This window comes from Telopea speciosissima, chromosome 7 (genome assembly GCF_018873765.1).
Source record: "Telopea speciosissima isolate NSW1024214 ecotype Mountain lineage chromosome 7, Tspe_v1, whole genome shotgun sequence".
Lineage (NCBI taxonomy): Eukaryota > Viridiplantae > Streptophyta > Magnoliopsida > Proteales > Proteaceae > Telopea > Telopea speciosissima.
Window position 1 is genome coordinate 35,827,708 of NC_057922.1, and position 24,778 is coordinate 35,852,485.

The 24,778-nt window shown below is 37.6% G+C and overlaps 1 protein-coding gene across 5 annotated transcripts in view; it reads right to left on the reverse strand.

The window, feature by feature from the left end:
* The window catches only part of LOC122668926 (acyl-CoA-binding domain-containing protein 4-like), a 54,023-nt gene that overhangs the window by 5,208 nt on the left and 24,037 nt on the right, over positions 1-24,778 (reverse strand). For 2 of the 5 annotated variants that reach the window (XM_043865508.1, XM_043865504.1), the window contains exons 9-20: positions 24,656-24,722; positions 24,498-24,559; positions 24,069-24,208; positions 23,414-23,416; positions 23,255-23,381; positions 23,058-23,172; positions 21,893-21,981; positions 21,298-21,381; positions 21,003-21,191; positions 20,122-20,277; positions 19,410-19,469; positions 16,758-17,165 (exon numbers count right to left, since the gene is read on the reverse strand). In XM_043865508.1, coding sequence (XP_043721443.1) covers positions 16,971-17,165; positions 19,410-19,469; positions 20,122-20,277; positions 21,003-21,191; positions 21,298-21,381; positions 21,893-21,981; positions 23,058-23,172; positions 23,255-23,381; positions 23,414-23,416; positions 24,069-24,208; positions 24,498-24,559; positions 24,656-24,722 — 1,287 coding nt within the window. In that variant the 3' untranslated portion in view covers positions 16,758-16,970. Of the gene's footprint in view, positions 1-16,757; positions 17,166-19,409; positions 19,470-20,121; positions 20,278-21,002; positions 21,192-21,297; positions 21,382-21,892; positions 21,982-23,057; positions 23,173-23,254; positions 23,382-23,413; positions 23,417-24,068; positions 24,209-24,497; positions 24,560-24,655; positions 24,723-24,778 lie in introns of those variants that run through there. The other 3 variants (XM_043865509.1, XM_043865507.1, XM_043865506.1) reach the window with 2 other exon arrangements.

Sequence of the window (24,778 nt, forward strand, 5' to 3'; positions counted from 1 at the left end):
ATTTTATATTTAGTATAGAAATTTGGAGTATGATTTAGTGGTATTGGCGGCATCAGAGAAGGTATGGGTAATATTGACCCAACCGATTTCAATGAGAATTTGTTCATAAAACTCAATAGGTTTTATTCCATGGATAGGTTGATCAATGAAATATGCTGTGGCTACTTGAGATGGGGTTAGATTATGATGAACATGGTATTCTTCTATGGGGAAAAGATGGATGGTGGCTATTTCAGTAAATTGGTGTTTTGGGTAAGAAGGAGAAGGTGGTGTTTTTGAAGAGAGAGGAGATGGTGAGCCTTGAATAGCCTTTGATTTGCTTTTATCAGGGGTAGCAAGGATACCTGAAAAGGTAGGCACAAGTTGCTTATTTTTGTCCCTGCAAAAACTCATGAGTTAAGAAATCAGGCAGAGAGTTCTTTTCTCCCAAAATATATTCAATATCAAAATCAAATATGGAGAGTAAAGATTGCCACCTAACAAATATTTGTTTAGCAGCAAGATTTTTTACGTCCTTTTCAAGAACATCTTTAGCTGCTTTACAATCTATACGTACCAAGAATTTTTTATTGAGCAAGTCACTTTCAAATTTAGTGATGCAATGAACAAGAGATAAAATTTCCTTCTTTATAGTGGAATAATTTTGCTGAGCTGAGATCCATGTCCCAGAAGTAAATCTTACTAATTGTTCTTTGCCCAAAGGAAGTCTTTGTTTAAGAATTCCTCCATATCCGATGTCAGATGCATCTGATTCAACTATTTTGTATAGATCTGGTTGGGCTAAAGACAAACAGGGGATTTCTTTGGCCTTGAGCTTTATCCGTTGGACTGCCGTAGTCTGGTCAACCGTCCAAGGAACAAGGTTCTTTTGAAGCCGAAGAAAAAGAGGCTTGGCATCTTTGGCTAAGTCTTTATAAAAGTTGGATATATAGTTTAGGCTTCCTAGGAACCATTGTAATTGGGTCTTTTCAGTTAATTCATCTAGAAATTTATCAGCGAATTGAATCGCTCGTTCTATGGGGAGAATAGACCCAAAAGAAATATAATGGCCAAGAAATCTTATACGGGTTTGAAAAAGTTTTACCTTTTTAGGTGAAATCGCTAATCCTGCATTTCTGACAATCTTTAAAAAAATATTAAGATGCTTCCAATGTTTATCAATAGAATTGGAATATATTAAGACATCATCAATATAAACTATTATGAAACTGGAGTAAGGATTAAAGATTTGATTCATTATATTTTGGTATTCAAAAGGTGCATTTCTTTAATCCAAATGGCATCACATTCCATTCATACCGACCGAAAGGAACAAGAAATGCAGTTTTGTATTTATCCTGTTCAGCAATCTGGATTTGCCAATATCCTGATTTCATATCAAATTTTGAAAATATGTATGACGCATGGTGCCTATTTAGAAGATCTCGTTTATTTGGTAGAGGATATCTAATCCATTTAAGGACTTTATTTAATGGAGAATAATTGATTACAAGTCGTGGTGCTCCGCGTTCTATCTCAGCTTTATTTTTTACATAGAAGGTCGTACAGCTCCAAGGAGATTTGCTAGGGTGAATTAGCCCTTTAGCGAGAAGGTCATTGATTTCCTTTTGACAGGTCTCTCGCTGAGACGTTGGCATCTGAGCGGCTCGAGCTTTCGTGGGTATTGAACAATTTGAAAAATTATCTTCATATGGTAAGGTCATAATTTGAGATTTTCGGTTCCAAAAGGCATTGGGGACTTCTGCACAGACTTCTCTTTCAAGTTTATGCTGAAAAGCTTTTATGAAGACTTGTAATTGAGGATTCTCAAGCTTTTTTTTTATGGTCTTTTGTTGTATTTCAGAATGAAGGGTATTAATAAATTTATCTTTATATTTGATTTGTCTGTGTAAAGAATTTATAGCATGCTCTTTTGGCCTATCTACAAAGGCAAAGGTGATTTGTTGATTGTGTATGGTAGTGTGGATTCCTCTATGATCAACTCTAAAGGGATATATTTTTTAAAGAAATGGGGTTCCTAATAGAACCATGGATGAGAGTTCTTTAATCATAAGGAAAGGTGCATCTAAGCATATCCCATCATTACAAATGACTGTGTTAGAGAGTTTATAATTAACATTCATCTTGGATCCACTTGCAGTAGTCATCCTCTGAGTGGTTTTTTCAAAGTATTGTGAAGGTACCAGTCCTTCTTTTAGACAGTTCAAATCTGCCCCAGAGTCGATTAATGCTAAGGCACTAAAAGTATATTCACGATGAACTACTATATTGATCAAAACATACCATCGCTGAGAGGTGATAGTATGAACCGAGTGAATGCCTTGGGAGGATTGTCCTTCAGAAAGCTGCCCTTCGCTGGCGAACATATTATGAAACACTTCTTCATCAGCCTCAGCTGTAGGAGTGTTGAGGTATTGCTGGGCAGTAAGTTCCAGGACCTGAACTCGTTGTTTTAGGGAAACGACATCAGTTTTTAAATCCTTCAACTCCCTGTGAAGGTCGACTATAGATGATTTGTTGGAAGAGGTAGGCTTTATCTGAGTATTTTGGAGTCTTTTTATAATGTTTTTAAAATTATATTCATCCACCTTTTCGGGAAGCTTAGATTTATTGGTTTTATTAGTTTGTTGAGATTTTATGAGATTTATATAATCAGTTAACATCTTTGTTTTGACCTAAGGATCAGTGATTTGATCAATAGTTTTGATAAAATATTCTTCCTCTGTTGTTAACGTGTTTATACTTAATCCATTCATGTAGAGAGAAGCCTTATATGGATTGCACTGACAATCAGATTTAGAGCTGGAATCAGCTGACATAAATAATTCTTCATCGTGCCCAAGCTGATTAATTTCGTGATCAGAATCCTCATTTTTTTATTCAGAGGTATTGAAGAGTATATTGCATAGATTTTGTTTCAAGTTATCATCGAGTTCTAAAGCGTTGATCTTTGCTTTTACTCGACATTGATTTTTAAAATGACCAACTTTCCCACATTTATAACAGACAGGGGGTTTATTAGTTCGCAAGGGATTTTTATAAAATTTCTTTAGTTTATTTTGAACAATAGTATCATTTTTATTGGTATTAGGGAAATGTTTATTATATTTGATATTTCTTTGATTCCTTGGTCGGAAAGGTCTTTTATATGATTTATAGGGTTGACTTTTATTTGGATGCTTTGTGCGTCCCGAAATTTTGAGTTTCTGGTAATCAAATTGTTCACAGAAATCTCCTAATTCCCTGGTTCCTATTTGACGCTCTCGTTCCAGCTGTCGTTTAAGTTTAAGATCTGTACAGATTTGAAGACCTTCTTGTTGTATTTCTGAAACAAGTTCACCATAGGTATAGTCAGCCAAAGGTATTTGTCCCATATTTTTCTCTCTTAACCGAACTCTGATTTTTTCTGTTAAGAGCGGAGGTAATCCAGAAATGAATTTTTCTTTCCAGAATTCAGAGTTACAGTCATCTCGCTGGAAGACTTTGGTGAGAAATATATCCTTATACCATCTAAAGTGTGACATAGATGGGCAATATAGATTCATTAATTGTTCTCTTGTCTTATCTCTTAATATTTCAGTTTGACCGACAAAATGGGTTATAAGAGTATAGACTAGAGTGTTTACACTATCATTTTGTTCTGAATATTGGGCTTGTTGTATGACAGTATTATTTTCTCCTTGTACCATTACCATCTTGGTAACAGTTTTGGTAGCGCTTAGGATTTGTTGTTTAGCTGATTCAGATAGATAACTATCCCACCAACCTCGCAGCTGCCCAGAGAAACCAATTAAATGTAACTTGATCCTCTGCAGTTAGTCTAAAATCAATTGATTATCCAATATTTAGGTGTATTTTCCACTGTATCAGTAGGATCGGTGACTAGCCAAACTGATATGTATCACCCAATACGATACTGATACCTCAAACCATACTCCAATTTTTATTTAGGTCATCACTCTCCCGCCCAATAGATGCTTGCATGCTAGCATCTCTGTCAATGTATTTAGTCTTTGCTTGACATGGGATAGGATCAATGGAGACGGCGTTTCGGCTTTTGAGTTCTTGATAGGGATGTTTATGTGTTTGAATTCTTGACAGGCTTTGAGTGTGGTCTTCCACCAAATCTTTTGTCTCATTCTTTAACAATATAATAGTGATATCTGGATTTTTATCGTCTCAAGTGCACCCTTGTCAAGTGCACCCCTACGATGAAGACATGTGGATTAAGAGGATCTAACGATTTAAATTGTAAATGAAAATTTCACTTTTATTTGAATCTGTTTCAAAATTTTCCCTCCATTCTCTCTCGTCTCTCCCGTCTTTGGTCTCTCAAGACGATGACCTGACCATAGCCCCATGGTGGAGCTCCTCTCTCACGATGATGACCTGACTAGACTCGACAGTGGAGGTGGTTTTCATCATCGTAAACTACATCTTTACGTTGGCGTTCATCTTCCTCATGGTTTCCGTTTCTAAATCCCTAACTCCCTCTCTACCATAACTCCATATTTGAAGGCGTCCATCTTCCTCGCACGAACGAAGCTCTCTGCCCCTGGTACTTTAAGTAAATGGGAGTATTTCACTCGAAGTTTTATTTAGGTTTGCTCTAAACCTAACCTAGTTGTGTTCTGACGTTGGGTTTCTTTTACAGACCAAACCCTCATCTTGCAGACTCCTCTCCTCCAAGGCGTCGGAGGCGACGACGACGATTCCACTGCTCTTCAGGTATGGGACTATGTCAGTCGAAGAATCATGGTTTTCCCTAGACCTAACCTAGTTGTGTTCTGATTTTGCCTTTATTTTGCAGACCAAACCCTATCTCCACTCCGGCGACTCCTATCCTCCAAGGCGGCGACTCCTCTCCACACTCCAGGTATACCCCATGGCTATTTTGCCCTCTCATGGTCTTTCCTGCGATCTCTTTTTCCTTTACATTGCCTCTGTTTTTGTTTTTGTTTTTTTTTTTTTTTTTATCATTTATGTATCGATTTGGACCCAAATCAATTTCCATCCAAACTTGCTCTTAGTCTAGGATGAGTTGAATAATCCAATCAGAGATTATTAACAAATTGTACTCAAGTTCCAGCTACCATTCTCATAATCCTTTATTTGAAATTCAAATTGATATGTTTATGAATGATGGACCTTGAAAAGAAGTATAGATCTTTTCTTTGACTCTTTACATTGTTAACTTCCCTAGACACAACCTCTACTTATTACCCCCTCCCAACCAAAGGATATAATCTATTATTTGCCTGCATTATCCATTGTGGTTTATAAGTTCCCAGAGAAAGAGTTTAGATTCCTTGCCTTTTGGTGGGTTTGAAAATTGGAGATTGAGCTTTAGACTTGAACCCTTTGTGTGTCCTATCTTTCTCTCTCTAATTTGGCCACCCTGCATTATCCATTGTAGTTAATAAGATTTGGTTGGAGAGAGAGAGAGAGTCTTTGGCTTTTGGTGGGTCTGAATCTATCTGGGGATTGAGGTTTAGACTTCTGAACCTTTTGTGGGTGCTCTGTCTTGCTCTCTTCCCAGTTTGGCCATTTGTGTCACTTAACAGTTTGAACTTATAAAACATCGATCATCTTTCTTCCCTATTATATACTGAGCACAAGTGGATGCACACAGATGGCTTAACAATGGCTGCCATTCTATAATTTCTTAATGGGTTTGTTGCTTAAAACATTATGATGTTTGGAAAGACTTTCCACAAACAAATGAATTTTGGGCTTAAACAAATTTTTGTTGTTGTTTCCTCTCCTCTATCTAACTATCTAAGAGGGACATAGGAAGAGCTTTACAAGACTTTGGGCTTTAATTGGGATCATCTTTCGTCTTAGGTTTCTAGTGATTGAGAATCATTTGTCATATACTCTAGAGGTTTGAGTTTATTTCTTCAATTGTTAAGTGTAAGAGTTGTAGAAAATTGAGTATCTTCAAGTGCTAATCACTGAGGTGAATATGGAGGTGTGATTACTACTATGAAAAGCAATCGGGAATGATTGATTGCTACCATTTGAAAAGCAATTGAGTTATAAGTAGTGAAACTAAAGAATTATAATGTTTCTTGGTTGGTCGGGATTTGGTTCAAGCATTTGGGACCTTGATATGGAATCCTCCTATCGGAAAGTAATTATAATGTTATCTTCTTGGGGATATTTCTTGGATGGATTGTATTAGTGATTGAAATCTTTTCATCAGTTTTCTTTCTTAATATTGCTAGAATTACTGCAATCTGAGGTTTGTTTCTATGTGTAGTGTGTATGTGCTTTAGCTTGTAATAGCCCTTCCTATTTTGCTTGGTTTGTGTCTAGTCTATGCTTTAGCTTGTAATAGCCCTTCCTATTTTGCTTGGTTTGTGTCTAGTCTATGCTTTAGCTTGTAATAGCCCTTCCTATTTTGCTTGGTTTGTGTCTAGTCTATGCTTTAGCTTGTAATAGCCCTTTCTAGTAGCTGGAGTAACACTATACTCCACATCAAAGACTATCTTATTTTTGTTGGTTTAGTATACAATCTGTACTCAACATCAACGACTATCTTATATGAATTACTTTCCTCTATTTTCTTCATTGTTACTTGATAAGTGTTCTAAATAATTAATTGTTCAAAGTAATTGTGTGTTACTTAACTAACACAGTTTATGTAGATAGATGAGTCTTTAGCTCAAAAAGGAAGAGCACCTAGGTTTGTTGCCAGGAGAAGATGGTTTGAGTCCATCAAGACTCTCATGCCTTAGATATTCACTCTGCTTTTATTTTCTTTTATGAACTATTCCTTATTCTTTCACTATTTTTTTGTTTTTCTCTTGCTATCTAGTGAGTATTTCCTTAAGATTAGTCAAGTTCCTATAATTTACTTTAGCTGTATGAATATCCTTTTATGTTTTGCAATTAATGTTGTTATTCTCTTGCTATCTAGTGAGTATATCCTTTTTTGTGCTCTATTTAGTTTTCATAGGTTATCACCTAAAAACCCTCGATTTTTAGGTGAATTACTTGCATTTGCGTTACCTTTGTCTCTGCAGATTATTGATTTGTCATCCAATCTCTTCCAAGGAGATTTTCAGATCATTCCTGGGACAGGCTTGGAATCTATCAACATTGGATATCAGCAACAATAGCTTCACTGGCACCATTCCTTCTTCAATATGCCAGAATCATACTATGCTTAAGCATTTGGACTTCTCCTTTAATGACTTCAGCCAAGGGATTCCTTTGGGACTAGTACTATATATCACACTAGTACTGCCTGATCTCTCAGTTATCTTTCAATAAGCTTGAGACCCTTTAGTGCAATTAATTAGCTTGATGAGCTTCAACATAGAGAGTTAGAGGCTATTGGGTTCTACATATACCTTTCACCAAAATTAGCATTGTCAAACGTAGATTGAAATCCTGGTGAAGGTTGTGAGGACAAAGAGACACCATCACCTGTGCTCGCAACATGTGGTTTACTTTTAGCAATAACAGAATCGCTGCAACAGATCAATAGAACTTGTAAACAATATGAGACTTACCACTATAATAAATGCAAGTCCAACATAAGAGGTTCCAACTTATCTTTGTAAACAATGTGACTTAATAGTTACTACTATAATAAATGGCAAGTCCAACATAAGATTACATTAAAACTTATCCATAAAAACATGAGATTGCATTGCACATTGATGATATATGACAGTACCCATAAGGACAAAGCAACAAAAAGTGTACAACCAGGTGCATCTTACATGCACAAACACTTTATTAGGGATAAAGGCATAATTATATTAATTATTCAAGCTCAAAGTTGTTTTCATATGATCTAGTATTTCAAAAGGGAACTAAAATCTGAGAACAATAGAAAGTGCCAAGTAACTCAAACATAAAAATCAGAGAGATTTTATGGGTTCCCAGAATCAGTGTTACAATTCCCAAGCACCAACAGCCAAGTAAAGATAAGAGTTCCAAATTCAAAAGATTTATGACTTTTTTTACTTTTTGTATATGTGTGTGTGTTTGTACCAGGTCAACAGCTAGTCCACACACACAGCAGAAAGAGTTAAGGAGTTACAGCATTGCCCAGCCTATATATTAGCTTTACCATACAGTTTACTTAAAAACTGAAGGTCAGTTGTTGGGAATTGGAATCCATCATAATCCCTTGCTGAACACACAGCAACAAAACATGAAGTAAAGCACAACTTTTAACAAATAGTATGTCCTAAAACTAGAAAAGCTTGTCATTCAAAACATATGAAATGATTAAACTATTAAATTCCAAATGGAAAAGGCTGTATGAGTCTTGACGGGTTCGAACCGTCTTCTCCTAGGAATAAACCCAAGTGCTCTTCCTTTTTGAACTAAAGATTCACCTATCTGCATAAACTGTATTAGTTAAGGTCTGCAATAAAAATTTAATGAATCACACATGGAAGGATGTAAAGAACAAAGAGAGGAAAAAACAATTCAAATTTCAAATATTATGTGATTGAAGGACTTCCACCATTATAAGATCAAAAGTCTTGAGATATTAACATTTATTAAATCTGTACAATTTTCTTCATCAATATTCCTCATTAGCAGTGACTCACGATCACAATGCATACCACCAAGCCATTAACAACAATATACCAATACTCAAGAAGTAAATGATACAAAGGAGATTTAATAAAAATGGTACAACACCCTCAAATACCATATCAGCATCAAGTCTTTAACATGAGTTAATTGAGGCAGTAAGTGTCACACTCCCATCCCAATAAAGGATAAAATACTATAAAAGAGGTATGATAGGATGCTTACCAACATCCTAACCACTACCAGGATCTCTATGCAGTGACCAACTCACAGTCTTAAACTAATATTAAATTACAGTAATATTAGAATGCATAAAGTAAATGAATAATTTATTCCAAAAGATCAGAATTAGGAGAAAGTGTTACAGATACAAAGGATTCAAAGTCTACGTGATAGACAGTTTAATGTTTTACATTTTGACCCAAAAGATTTACTAGAAATTGAAACAGTAGAAATACTACCAAATATGTACAATATCATGATGAACAAAATAAAAGATAAAAGAAGATATAATCATGCCCCAATGGCACAGACCATGAGTGTACGCTATCATCAAGGTCCAGAATCACAGGCTCCAATCAGTCCACATCAAAAGAAAATCACCATCATATGTCACCTGCATACAGCTAAAAAGGATTGTGCAACGGGGGTAAGCTCCACTGAGCCAGTGAGGGGATGGGGAGTGCACATACACACATTCACATATAGTCCATGATGCATGAAATGTCAAATATATTTTCTACTTAACAATCTAAGTCATGGTATGTGCTACTGTGATAACTCGGGAGACACTGAGTGTCACTTATCCTATCGCCCCAGTGAAACCTACATTATCACGAGGGGACCTACGCTGTTAGAAGCCATCATGATCACCCAGTGGCAGACCCCAATAGCCATTACTACCCATGACATGGCCTCTCCCACCTCCACAGACATCAGGTGCTCAGACTATCCAACACATAAACCCCTGTTGGCAAGGGTCGTAGCATAAGGGAGCATAAATCCTAGCCACAAATATACTACATGCAAATCCTATCATCTCGAGAGGTATTCCGGGTGCATCAATGTCCCATTCCATCTAGTACCCGGGTACCAGCACGGCACGACGCTTGCAGACCAGGATGGCAAACAATGATTTCAATAATAATAATTTTGGGATTCCGGCACCGGCATACCCGGCACTATAACCCAATATAATAAAGTAAAGCAACATATCCACAATTCATCAATTCATATCCAACATAGTTTATATGCAAGAATGCAACATGTTAAGAATGGATGCAAGCATGCACAATTATATGATCTATATAATTATATATATATATATATATATATATATATATATAACAAGCCCAAACATCACCCAAAATCCACTCATAATAATTTGGATATCGTTCCATGTGTTTGGTATGGATTGCCTTGATATATGCTCTCCCGTACTGGTTAGGTAGCCTAGGGATACGTGAAACATAAAGTTAGAAAGTGTGGACGGGTCCCAAGAGGAGCCCCAAGTGTTATAGACAAGTAATTCCAAATATGAAATCCTTAAGTCAGTCTGATTCCCAACCATCTTCTTTGAGATCCAACAACCTCATGAGCTAGGGGAGGGTGTCCTAAACCTTCCTAAGGGCATAATATCTCATATCATTTATTGGTCTTGGGAGGTCCCATAGATTGGTCTTTCCTTAGGATTTTTCGTTTCTAGGTTGAGGTCACAAGTTCCTTAGGACAGCAAAGGGGTTTTGAGGGCATCAAGGGTAAACCTTGGCACCTCGATATGTCAATTAATTAAGGTATTTAGGGGTCCACTTTAGGTGGTAATTAACCCCCAATAAGATTTATTAAGTTTTACACAAGCAGCCACAATGTGGGCGAAGTTACCGGATTAGAGTTATGTTCTAAAGTTGCTGTCAAAACACATCAGCTAAGTTTGGGCCCACTTTTGAGGGTCTTTTATTTGGATTGGATCCACAGTTCCTTCATAGAAAATGTATCCCTTTGAGTATATTTTATAATGCAACTTAAATCATGTAGATACAATATGTATAGACAAAGTTACGGCCAAATTATTGAACAGTGGTCATGTTGTAAACTACGTGGCGGATCCATGAACGGATTCTGTTGTGTGAGTCCGCCCATGCATCCGTTCGAACCCTGAGACACACCCGAGAGGGTCGAATCCATGGGCGGGTGCACAATTCTGAGTCCGTCGCTGAGTCCGTTCGTAGCAGGAATGAGTTTTTCAACTCCGAACTTCATCCGAATTGGCTCCCAAGGCCCCCAATGGCTTCAAGGGCTTGTAGGGATGGTTCCTAAAGTTAATTAGGGTCCTAATAACCCTAATGGCACAATGCATTAAGCCATCTATGGTCTATATCCAATTCCTCAATCCAAACTTGGGTTTTTGGGTGAAATCCCTAAGTGTTCATGGCTTGGGTTGAATGGCACACCATTGGGAGGATTAAGGGAGTGCAATGGCACCCAAAGAGACTAAGAATAAGCCCCAACACAAGAGCATTGGGTCCTAAGTGGAACCCAAGCTACTCCCAATCTCAAAATCCAAAACCTAAACTAATAAATAGAGAAATGGAGAGGGAGAGTTGAAAATATCACTTACCTCCAATGGAGAATCAAAACCTAAGGCTAGGTGAGCCTTCTTTAACTTCCTTCCTTCTACTTCTCCTTCTTCTCCTCTTCGTTTCTTTCCTTTTCTTCTTTTCCTCCTTCTCCCTTCTTTTCCTTCTTTTTCTTCTTTCTTTATCCGGACAGCAAGAGGGGAGGGAGAGAGTGTGAGTGAGGGAGTTCCCTTTCCCCTGTCTCCTTCTTCTTCTTCATCTTCTTCTTCTCGTTCTTCTTCTTCCTCCTTCCTTTCTCTCTTCTACGGGTTCAGCAATTGGGAGAAATGGGAATGAGCTAAAGAGCTCATACCCATAAATAACTAAAATGGGCCTTGGGGCCTGTTTGCCTAGGTCCCTAAACTTAAGAATCCGTTTAATTCAAGTTGGGCCTTAGGGCCAGTTTGGCTAAGGTTCTTAGGTCCAATTAGTTAGGGTATGTTTGGCTTAGCTTAAGGCCCAAAATGTGGTTTAGTCTGGGGTTTGCTTGGCTAGGGTCTCTTAGTTGTAACTTAAGGCATGTTTGGATAGCGTAGCTTAAAAGTCCATTTAACCAAAAAACACATCTAAAGCTAGTTTTAGAATAGAACATGGGCCTTAAGGTCTGTTTGGTTTCTCATTAAAACCTCAAGTGCTAATGTCTTAAGTCTTGTTTAGTTTAGGCCTTTAACACTAAAACTCATTAAAATCATATTTGGGCCCTGTGGGCCCACATACAAGGTTCAAAATACAAAAGAAGGTAAGGGTGGAGGTCCATCTGGTCCAAGGGTCTAATTATAGTGTCCGAGACACGGAAATGTGGGTCCCACAGGAAAATAAACCAAAAGGGCAGGTAACAGTACAGGCAGATCCTTGAGCGGTTTCAGTTCGAGTGAGTCCGGTCGTGACTCCGGTGCTGTTGTCAGGGCCCAAACTTCAAGGGAAGCTGTGCAGCTTTGACCCGTACTTCCAGGACTTCGAGGGGACACTTATAATAATATTTTACGTTCACGGTCATAGGAGTTGACCATTGCCACCATGGCATTACCCTTTGTGTAAGGTCTAAATTGCCCTAGGGTATTAGGGTATATTTCGGATGCGGGTGTAACATCCCCCCAACCTTATTAAAAATTTCGTCCTTGTTATAAAAAATTTAGGTTCATTTTTGGCATTGATAGGTGACAACATTGTGGCAAGAGGTCAAGCTTATGGTGTATATATGTAGTATCCGTATAGATGGTAATCATGCTCTTGCTGTCTATAATGTGGTTACAGCAGCTCAACAAATGGCTATAAGTGAACTAAGACCCATATTAATTGAGGTCCCATTGTTGTTTCTATGATACTGATTATTGTTCTGGTGTTCAACAACCTCAAGATTGGTTGTGTCTACACTCGACTCTCCTGGGTTCCTAACTTCTAAGCTTTTACCTGTCAAAGTGGGCAACACTCTTCATCTGATGATTCCACCAAATATCACCAAGTCAATGAAATTGAACACTGGAAAATGACATAATACCTTGTCACCAAATTTATTAAATGGGTTCAAAGGAATGGTTGGCATACTGAGGGAAGAAGAATCAGAGATCCAAAGCAGTGTGAGGAAGGAGGTAGTATCTTCTTTTGATGAATATGTTCTCTTCTATTAATCATTGTTGGTGGCTATAATTCCTAAGATCTTTAACCAAATAATGTGTTTGTTAATTTTTTTTAACAATTTAGTTTATTTAACCCGGGGCACGTTAAGTATCATTTTTTAACTTAGAGGCCATGATAACTTGTGATATCTCCCATACTTTCTCATGTCTCCACATAGGTATAGGTACATTTGAATAGAATTTCGTAGTACACTGTCTCAAATATACCCAATGCATGTCATCTTTTCCAATGGCCAATATGTCCTCTTATGAGTTTTTCGTTTTTTTATTAATGAATGTGCTTTCTTTCAGCAGTATTTATTTCTCTCTCTTTCTCTCTCCTTGTTGGATTTTTTTTAAATCATTATAATGGTTGCTTAACAGTGGTGGTTATTTGTAGTTATTCCATTTAAGCAGTGGAGGACATTATTTTTAACCTAAAATTAATCAATCATGTTGAGTTCCCTTTGCATAAATCAGATTTGTGCAGGTGAAGAAGATTAAAATATAGAAATAAAGCTCAGGATATTTGGCTTACATAAGCTTAAAAAGTTCTTTGTAGTTGTTAATGTCAATGTGCAGTATATGTAGATCCAAGTCATCCTCTGATATCATAATTATGTAAATTCAAAACAAGCATTTATTCTATAGAGTCCATTTATTCTCTTAATCTTCACTCTTGCCAGCACTAGATTAATGCTAAGAAAATCACTTTATGAAACCAAGTGGGGGATTCGTCTCGCAGTCATTTGAAGCAACAAAAACCATTGGACATGTAGTTGGAAGCTGTGAATGCAGGATCCTCAGTTGGGTCAACCGATAGTGTCTAGATTAAGGAAGAAATCAACAGTAGTTTGAATTGGAGCTCTGGTGAAGATATTGCTCTTCTTAATGCTCTGAAGGCCTTTTCGAAAGATGTTGCCATGAGATGGAAGAAGACTGCAGCTGCAGTTCCGGGTAAGTCTAAGGCATCTTGTATGAAAAAGGGTCATTGACTCGAAAAGGGATTTTCGCATCTCAAAAGCTAATGCATTGTTCAAATAAGGCCTTGAAATGAAATTGGGGAAATCGCTCACAGTTTCTTCTTTTTTTGTACATATTAATGAGGTGAGTGTTGTATGTTAGAGATCTACGTGATTAAGATATTTATTTAGTAATCCTACTTTTTTACTTTTTTCTTTTGCACTTATTGTAGAATACTGATGGGTCTACATTATGATTACAAGTTATTGACAGTGTTCTTGTGTCTCAGAAGAGGAAATAGTTTTGGGTATAACTGTTCTTCTTCTTGTTCATTTCAAATCTTGTGATAAACACATTGTACTTTTTTCTTGAGAATTTTGTAATATTATTGATTTTGCATTATGATTGATCTCAAATTCAAGCAACAGACTTCATTTATGATCTGTTGTTGGACTTCTCTCTCCAACTGTTTGTACTTCCATGCTTTAAGACAACAAATATGATATGAAAGAAATGGGTCCATTATCTTCAATGAACATGTAGAGTTTCTTCTTTGCAATTGTAGCAATTATGCAGTCCATGCTTCTATCTTATGGATATTTATTGTTATGTAACTGCAAATGAAGAACATCTTGAAGTTGGGGAAAAAACTTGGGATTTATAAGGATTGAAAGGTTCATAATTATAAGACAGTATTGTTGATTTCAAGACATAATTTCCTTAAACACTATTCATGAACTCCCCTCCCATCTCTTATCTCCTCATTCTCCAAATGTCATTCCATGCTCTCTCTCTCTCTCTCTCTCTACACGATCTCCTCCTCCCAAGTAACTTCTCTCTTGCAAAAACTCTCCCCCTACCGCAACATATTGCCACACGTGCAAATGCACGTGGATGCTTACTAGTGTATATATATAGCTCTCAATTCAAAAAAAAAAAAAAAAAATGAAATTCTCATTTACAATTTAGACCGTCAAGATCCTCTTAATCCACGTGTCTTCATTGTAGGGGTGCTTGACGAGGGTGGGCACTTGAGAGTTGAGACGATAAAAATCCGTGATATCTCTATTGTGGAGAACAGTAGGGCATGGATACCGACTGTATTCTCTTCGAATTCATCTTAAGTGCTTTCTTTTTTGGTTTTTCCCCTCCCCTTTGGATTGCATCAAAATTCCGTAGAGTTGTATAATAATAAGATTGTAGATTAGTTTGTTTGGAGATATTCTTAAGCTGGCATTTACTCCCTAAAAAACTCGGCCAGGGCCCAAGAGGTTTTGGATCCCACCCACCCACCCTCTGCATTGTTGCCCATGCCAATCCCCAAGATGGGTTGGGCTTCAGTAAGGAAAGAGTTGGTGAAGTTCTCCATCGGGAGTTTTTTAGGCAACACAAAAGGACATCAAGTTAATCTCTGCCTACTTTCACCGTAATTGTTGAATGGTGGATGGAGCAAAATGTTCCAGGTTGCTAAGCTATAGTGGACATGTTTAGAAATGGCCTTTGATCTTGTAAACATGTTGACCAGTCCATATGTGACCAGTGGCCATATATATATGCCACATTTTTACCCTTTTTTTTATTTTTTTTGAATGATTACATGTCATTTTAACCTCTTGTTGGTTGAAAAATGAATTTTCTTTTGTAGTTGGAGAATTTAGCCTGCAATTCTGAAACCAATTTCTTTCTATGTGGAAAACATAGTTGGTTCTACTGATATTAGAAGATGCCACAGTCACACCCACCGATCTCATTGGCCGGCGTCAATAAAGGACGTACGTACCGGATCTTGCAGATGGAGGGCTGGTCTGGAGTCTGGACTCTGGAGCTTACGAAGGCATTCTCCCATACATTGTCAAAGCTGCACCAGCAGGTGCGGTACCGTTTGTTGCGTATGAGAGTACATATCAGATTGGTTGGTTAGAGTCCATCTTGACATAACTGATCGACTCCATCCCTCCCACCATCCCCAACCTCCACTGAACGAAGGGTAGGGGAATTGGAATCCCATTCTTCTCTTGTAACATGGAACACAAAATAAAAAGGAAACGCTTCTTTCTCCATTGTTGTTCTATTTGGTTTAATGCCTGTTACAGAAGTTAATTGTCATCTGAGGAGAAAAAACTATCTTCCAGGGAAAGAGAAGATTTGTAAGTGCCTGGAATTATATACCATGACATAGACTCGAGGCGAATGAAATATATTTGCTGTAGTATATGTTCAGGCCAATGTTTTAAATTTAGGTTTCCAAGCTGGTTTCATTCAAGTCTGAAAAAGATCTCATTTCGAGGTTTCGACATTGAGTTCTGTTTCAACCATGTCAAAAACCACGACAATTCAATAGATTTCGATCTGTTTTGATCGAGATTTAGTTTCATGGTACTCAGGTGTGTAATGGATCATGTGGCCATTGAACGTTCTTTAAGTTGGGATGGAGAAGTGTTAGTGGGGTGGGAGAGGTGTGCTTGGGGAGGGTATGTGTTGGGACTGATTTGATCCTGATCCCAAGTTTAAAATCTCTGATACAATGGTTCCTTTTTCTAAGAAAGCTCAATCAATGCAAATGACTTAAGAGGAGGAAAGATCATTTCCACTCTTGTTTTTGCTGGTTCCTGGTCGAAGGTTCTATTTTATTGATGCAAAGTTTTTTCAAATTTAAATAATTTTATTTTTCTTCAATGGAAACTTTCCTGAACAATGACAAGAATGCATATTTAACAACCAAAGCTTTTACAAAGAGTTTTAAAAAAAATGAGAGAATAAAGATGTTCCCTTTAAAGGGCTTTTAAGAATCAAATTAGAATTACAACATTGTAGCACTAGTTGTTGAGCGGCACAGGGATACATCAAAAGTTGCCTGAATGATTCCAGCGGTTAAATGAAGACATATCTTCTACTCCTACACTGACAGTGCCAAACAAATAAACAAATCTTTTCTTGCAACCATTCTTCCTTTAGAATACAATTTCTCAGCTAGAAAATATTAACAGTCAAAACAAAAAACTGAACAAAGCCGCTAGTACCTATAGGTGGAGTTACCAAAAATGGTTAGTAGAAGCTCTAGGCTTCATACTAATCAACGGAAACTTAAATCTCTTATTGCCATCACTAGAAAGAAAAAAAAAAAACCAATTTAGGATGGGTTTTTTTTTTTCTTCTTTTGGTGGGGGGTGTCAGAAAAATAATAAGAGAGAAGGAAATGAGAGAAAAATACAGGTTACTCTGAAGCTTCATCAGTTTTCTGGCTTGTGGGGGTTCCTGCCAGCCAACCCCAAACACCACCTGACCTCTGCTTCTGTTTTGCATCTAAGGCTGCCTGTTCAGAGGCAGCTTTTTGTCTCTGGAGCAGCTCAAGTTCCTTTTGTAAGGTCTCCATTGTTTGTAGCTTCTGCCGTAGCTCTGCAACATCAACCTGTTGAAGCAAAATAATTAGTAAACATCTTGATTCTTTTCAGCTTCTTCCCAATTTGTGTGGTCAAGGAGAAAGAGAACAGTTATTCTCTGGGAAGGAATGGTTATGACTTGTGAGTGTGTTGATCTGAACTCTGAAGGTCTAGTTTAGAAGGGAAATATATGCTTGTGGATACGTACTAGTGGAAACTACTGTAAAGGACAATGGATGATAGAGCATGGGTTTTTACTTTAGAGCCATTTGAAATTAAATATTGTTCTTATAGCTTGACCAGAGGAAATTCAGGTTTGAGGTTGTGAGGCAAGTACGGTAAAGTCTAAATGGAAGCAGGTTGGGGTTGGGTCTGCTTTGGTATACCAACGGTTGATGTGGTTAGCTTAAAACCTGTTCTCAAACCGATGTTTTAAAATATTTTTTTTTTTTTTTTTTGCGGGGGGTGGGGTGGGGGAGAGGGGAGAGGAGGGTTCGATAAGTTGTTCTTTCTTGATCAAAACGATGCTTTTCATAGTGATCATTTTATTCTCTGATAGACCTATGGATCCCTTCCAGCCATCTCATCCAGATGGATCCTTCAATATTCCTTCATTAGAATTGCAGCCCTTAGAAGATTAAACAACAGCTTTAATAGTCAGGGAAAATCATTGAACAAGTAGAGGGTTGCCATGATTCCTTAAGTGTGGGTACTGTTGGTCATTTATGTTAAAATAACTGCTTTGGCCAGGTAAACCTCTAGTTTATCCTCTCATGTATAGATTTCCAAGGTTCAATCGTTCAGAACTTCGGAAGAAGAAGAACTTAATTTTACAAACCTCGACCTACCACAGTCCAGATAAAGTAACAAAAGATACTGCAAAATCCTCCTTTCCCCAGCTTTTTTATCCCTTCTATACAATAGTCTAAGATCTTGAACAGAAATTTATCAGTAGTAACTTTCCCAAGGCACAATCCAACATGTCTCAGATATCAGGTGCTACTTCATAGGGCACTAGATTTCAAGAAATATCTGGGTTAAACAACTCATCTGAGTCATTTTTCATTTTATGAGCTGATATACCAGAGCTGTCACTAGGTAGAGGACACAACACTACAAGCTATTATTGTCACCACAAGAGGTAGTGAAGAGCGTGCTGGCTATCCCATTACACAATCCTAACATTCAATCTGCCATTCCCCTGATCTTAAGTAAAATTATAGGGTTGTCTCTTACTAATAAATAAATCCGCAGTAGAACGCTACTTTTAATTCATGTTAGTGGAAGGTATTTTATGATCAAGATCAACAAAATGATTTCTTTTTTGGCGACAACCTAGTCCCATAATTGAGGGGAGGGGGGGGGGGAACATGGTCACTAACACTAAGGGAACTTGATCCAGTGGGCCAACAATTCAACAAAGACCATGATACTCTTGGTCGTGGGCATTGTATCAGAATAGAAAGGCCCTTGCACTCTTCTTATGAGTGATCTCCTCTGCCCCTCCTTTCTGGAAAAAAAAAAATCAGTGTACAACTGGCAGACATTGGTTGGCTATGGAATTACACATGGTAAGAGTATTTACCAACTCTAGTGAAATAGAGCACTACCAACATTGCTTCAACCCCTGGAGAATCTTCACCAACTGCCTTCCAACTCAGGGCTTGCTTCGTAGTCGTCAGATCCAAGTCTCCCCTGCTTGCTGCCTCTGCTGGAACAATGTGGAAGACTTGAACCACCTATTTTTTGAGTGCCCTACTTCGAAGGCCATTTGGAAAGGCATTCTGAGCAAATGCGGGTCTGCCCCTAGAAGAATTCTCCCTTTCTCAAGAGAATGGATTTGGGTGGATATGACCTATATTGGATCCTCTATTTGTGACAGTTTGAAAATTGGCTTTTTGTGCTGCCCTCAACCATATTTGGATGGAGCGTAATATCAGGAAATTGACCTCCAACTCTCGTTCTTATCAACGGATTTGGGATTCCATTTCTTTTGAAATCAACTCGAAGCTATTGCTTGCTCCTCCCTCCTTTTGTTGACACCCCAAGGAACAGACTTATTGTTGTATCCTGGGGTCTCTTTAATGTCTCTTTTGTTGCTCCAGTTCCCCTTAGCTGAGGCTATGGCTAGTTGTTTGCTCTTGTAATTCCCCCTTGGGGGCTCTTCTTTGTATTTTTCTCTCTTTGGTAATGAATTCTTTTATTCACCCAAAAGAAAAAAAGCACTACCAACAGAGAAGCTTAGAAAGAATAAAGTTCAGACAAGTAAATACCTCAAGTTTAAAACATCTTGACTGCTCAGCAGCAAGCTGACCACGGATAGATTGAAGCTCCTGCAAAGTCACATATAATGAAATTGAGAACAAAATTACTTATCTGAGAACATCCAATAGCTATCTAAAAGTTACTCTGACAAGTGTTTTGCCATCTGTATTTCTGTCACATGGATGAGATGATATGGCAATCTGACTGTTGGATAGATGGGAATTTCACTGGATAGGCTACATGTAAAATTTGGTGGAATTTTCGAATAATGCTCTAGGCATTAGAGAGACATGTGGAGAAATCTGATTTTTCTGCTGTCTGAAACATGGTTATGTGAACATGTTCACAGAATTTGGCCACTATCCAAGCTGCCAGTTGGAGGTTATAGCAAGCATGTAGGAAACATTTAGACACAAGTACATGTAGGAATCCACCTCAAAATTGAGATTTTATTATGGAGACATCAAATAGTAATTCTGGTACAAGTTTTGCCCAAAAAGGGAACAAGAGTATGCACTTCATATTTTCACTTTGCTATTGACAGTTACACATAAGCTTGCATACGGATGATTCAAATTTAACTTTGCATTTCCCAAAGCAGGGAATAATAGCTGAAGCCATATTTTTTAATAACTAAGTACCATTAGTATGCTTGCCTATTGCCAACTCCCGTCCTCCACCCATCCCCCAATAATAAAATAAAAAAAGATAAAAACCTACCTTTGTAAGGTCTGTGTTTTGTGTCTCAGCTTCTGCCAACTCTTGCTTCAGCTTAAGGGACATCAACTTCTCCTTAGTAAGTGATCCTTCTAACTCTTCTTTTTCTGCCTTTAGGGCTGTTAGAAGCCGTTCTTTGTTTTCCTCACTTTTTACATTCTGCACAAATAATTTGTAGAACTCAATTGAGGATGATGATTTGACAGTGGAAGGTAAATTCCGACAGGGAAAAAGGAAATGATTGGCCAGAAATCCTTATCAAATAAATTAACTTTTGCTACTCCAATAATCTGAGAAAATATAATACATGCATAAATTTCTACATCTGCTTGAATATATATATATATATATATATATACATGGTTTAAAATCTCGTTTCGTTTCGGTGTTTCGGTCTGACCGAAATTTCGTCGAAATATAGTATTTTTTCTGAGTTTTACTTGGCCATTTGTGGGTGCAAAATGCCGAAATAACCGAAATTTCTGAAACGAGATGACCGAAAATTTTGAAATATTGCATTTTTTCAATTCGAACTTTTCGTTTTGACTCAACCGAAATACTCGAAATATTCGAGATTTCGACTGAGACGAAACGAGTTTTTGAACTATGTATATATATATACATATACATATAATATATGAGGGTGGGCCTTGGTGCAACAGTAAAGGTTGCTCCATTGTGACCAAGTGGTCACAGGTTCGAGTCTGGAAACAGCCTCTCTGCGAAAGCAGGGGTAAGGCTGGGTACATTATGACCCTCCCCAGACCCTGCAGTGGCGGGATCCTCGTGCATGGGGTACGCCCTTATATTATTTATATATATAAAGAGAAGATCATGAAACAGACTTTGAACAAACAGATATTTATACAATAGTAACACGTTACCAAGGACTCTGAATCAATGTTGTCCATAATAATTTCCCTTAGTTTTCCTTCTTGGCCTGCTTCAACTTCAGACTCAATATCTCTGGTAGCGTTTGTCGTATTGTGCAGAGCAGTACCACTGTCAGGCACAGCCATCTCCATAATCTTTGATTGCAATGTTGATTTGTGGCTTGGTTTGAGAACGTAGACCTAAACAGCAGGGGGAAAATTTGAGAGAAGAAATTGAAGTTAGAACAGATAAGTCTCCTCACCCTGCACCCCCGGCCCCCCTAAAATAAAACTACAAAATCTTAACCTCATTACTGTATCGCCCATTGTATCCTCCAAAAGACACCAAAATATCTTCACCATTATAGGAGCTCACGACCAGACTCAAGCCCTGTGAGAGGAGACACTTCAGAGACAATAAGAAATAACCATTTCACTACTTCAGCCAAGGCATTTTGGTGATAGTGGGAAGCCATGGTACTATGTCTTTTCTTGCCCTCAGAACAAGTAATTGTAGTATCTATGACAAAGCCAGTGCAGTATTCAAAATATCTAGTTCAAATCTTCAATGGTTATGTAACTAACACTATCATGGAGCAATCTGTTGTTTATTGTTAATTATTTCTTAATTAATTTACAATCGATAAAAATCATCTAAAACAATAAATGAAATGGGGAAAATAAGTGGATTACGCTGACTGATCAACCACCATTTGTTCCACAAGGTGCTTGAACAAGGATTCTATAACAGTTTTCAAGTTTAAAGAGGTCCACTACAGTACCCACAATTTTATTTTGTGAATCTTACGCAACAATATGCCATTTGTACCGCATACTTCAATAATTTGTACATCTTATTGCAATTAACCTGATGAATTGATATTTCAAGAAAGGATTCATACCTCACTTGCAAGAGGTACACGTCCCTGGACAGTGGTTACAACTGACCAAACAAGAGTCGACATATTAAGAACAACAGTTTCCGAGACCCCTGTGACAAGAAGCAGAAACAAAGAAACAAGGCATTAATTTTAAGGGGTAATGCAAACAAAAGATTCAGTTTGTTCGATCTTTCTTCTTCCAACTCAAAGCATCAATAATTTTAATTACTATTGACTATTGTTATTCACCAATCACAATTCAGTTGCCACCCCCCTAAAGGGAAAGAAGAATTATAAGCAAAAAGAAAAAAAAAAATTCAAATAAGACCAGCGATACATATTCATTCATAAAAAATAAAATTATATTGAATAAGATAGAGCACCAGCCATCTACAGCCCCACATAAATAATTAGAGAGCTTCCACAAGCCCTAAATCTGAGGACAGACATCCATGAAGAAACTACAACAAAGGCTTGCATCAGAACATCTGGATTATCAAAGCAAGTTCACCTAAAATACCTCTTCCAGCTAGCTAATTCTCAAAGGTGAATGGCTGTTCTTGATGTCCATGAGCATGAGATCTTCAATCAGGACATCACTTTCCAAGGTAAGTTTCAATTAGCAGGTGAGTTGGTCTGTAAAGCCCCATCAAGGATCTTGCCAAACCAATAGCATTGTTTAAACACTTCTCACCACTATCCCATCATATCCAAGAGAAGGTGACTCTGAGGTCCTGTTAAGGGAGCAAGAACCTCAGCCTCATTGGTACATACAATTTTATAACTTTCATGTGCAACAGCTTATTCATTGGTTCAAGGTTGCAGGGTTTTAAATCAAACCAATCTGGTCCTACACATCAATCCAAGCTAATCCTTGAAAGCATGGGCTTATTCTAAGAAAGTCACGAATTAATATATTTCAAAACCTGTTTTATACTTTTGTCAATGTCAATGCCAATGCATCTGATACCCTACTGTGCCCATCAGTGATATACATGTCCACATCTAATTAAATAGAAAATGGTCCTAGCTACAGTTTACAAAAGTCTACAGTTATAATTGGCACTTCTATTGTTGGATGACAACTAGCATGTATGAACCTGTATGTTCAATTAACCATAATGATGTAACATTAAAAGCCTTTCCAGACACAGAAAACTGACGCTTCAAAAATCAAATCATATACCACTCTTGTTATTCCCTCCACCAGCAATAAACCAGTTCTCCCCTACTGTTACACCAGCATGTCCAGCCCTTGGGCTTGGTATATCACCCTGTTGCATTGGTTTTGACCATTCCATCTGCAATATCCAGGTCAAATGTCAAAGGTTATGCCCTTGACATACAATTACTAAGCTTTGGCTGAGAAAGCAGCATTCTTACATTTTGCAAGTCAAGGACATGGAGATCATTGAAACATGTGGCATGCGAACCCCCACCAAAGATAAGAAGGTACCTCTCAGCATGTACCGCGGCAGCATGGTCAGACCTTGGAGATGGAGGCACACCTCTACAAAATAATCAAGGGATTAAGATTCCAACATGCTGAAACTTCGGCAAAATTCGCCAAAATTTCGGAAATATTTCTGTTTTCCAAGAAAACAAAATGAAATGAATATCAAAATTTACCGAAATATTTCGGTTTGGGTGAAATCTGAAATTTCAAACCTTGATTCCAACGCCAGGTAAAACCCAAGACAGGCCCATTGCATCCAATTATAAAATTTGCCCCATTGTTGGCTTAAGCCTCCAGAACATTTGGCAAGGGTTGGGAAGGCCTAATTCAGCTTTAACAGGGATTCAAGGTTCATATCGTTACCTTGAGACAGGATCAGGTCAGAAGAAATGATGACTTTTTATCAAAAAAATTTAATTATCTAACTGCCTATACATCAAGATAAGACTGAAATCTCGGGACTCGGGCTAAGGAATGAACACAGTTAAGCTCATCATCATTTTTCAAGGCAATACAATGGTTAATGGCACATTTATCAAGAAGAGAAAACAGTCGAGTAATTTCCACATCTCAATATGATGAGCCTGTTAATCTTTGATACAAAAGAATGGAAAATCACTGGGCCTTTTCACTTCTTGTGTCCAATGGCTTCCATAGATTGTCCAATATTACTTAGCCATGATTGACCCAGCCAAACACTCAAGAGGGGTTTAAAATTGTTATTCCAGAGAAATTTCTTACGCAGCCTCAATTTCATCCCATGTCATGGTTTCAAGATCAAGAATGTGAAAATCGTTAAGAAGAGCTCGATTTGCATCTTCACCACCAAACATGACTAAAGTTGACCCAGCAAGGGTCACTGATTGACCTCCCCGTGAGACCTGCAAATAAAAAAACCAATGGGTGGAGCATTTCCAATACATGGAGAAGCAACAAAATTCAAGCACGTCCTCGTAAGGTAGGAAAAGGAAAGATGCCTAGTCAAGAAATTTATAAACAATGAGATCCATTTCAACACTATTAAGATTTTAATTTCCAGTAAAGTCCCAATGTTGAAAGTTGGTCCAAAGAAAATCTGGAAATCTTGATAATAAAGGATATATTATGGTTTTACAACTCACAAACTATGGGAATATTCATCAAAAAGTAGGGCAAATTAACATAATGTACCGGTGGTTTTCCGTAAGTCTTTAATGTTGACCAATGACACGTTTGCAGATCAAATGCCTTCACTGTAAATGAAAATGTCAAAAAAAAATCAAAGAATAAATTAAGGAAAGGACAAATTATGAAAAAATGAAAACAGAAAAAAAGAAAATATGACGAACCAGTGACAGTCTCTGAAGGATCTTTTGTGTGTCCAGCAATGGAAATAAGTTTATTTTCCCATGGTATCTAGATAAGGAAGAATAGATCAAATGATGTCACTGAAAAAGGACATTTGCATAGTG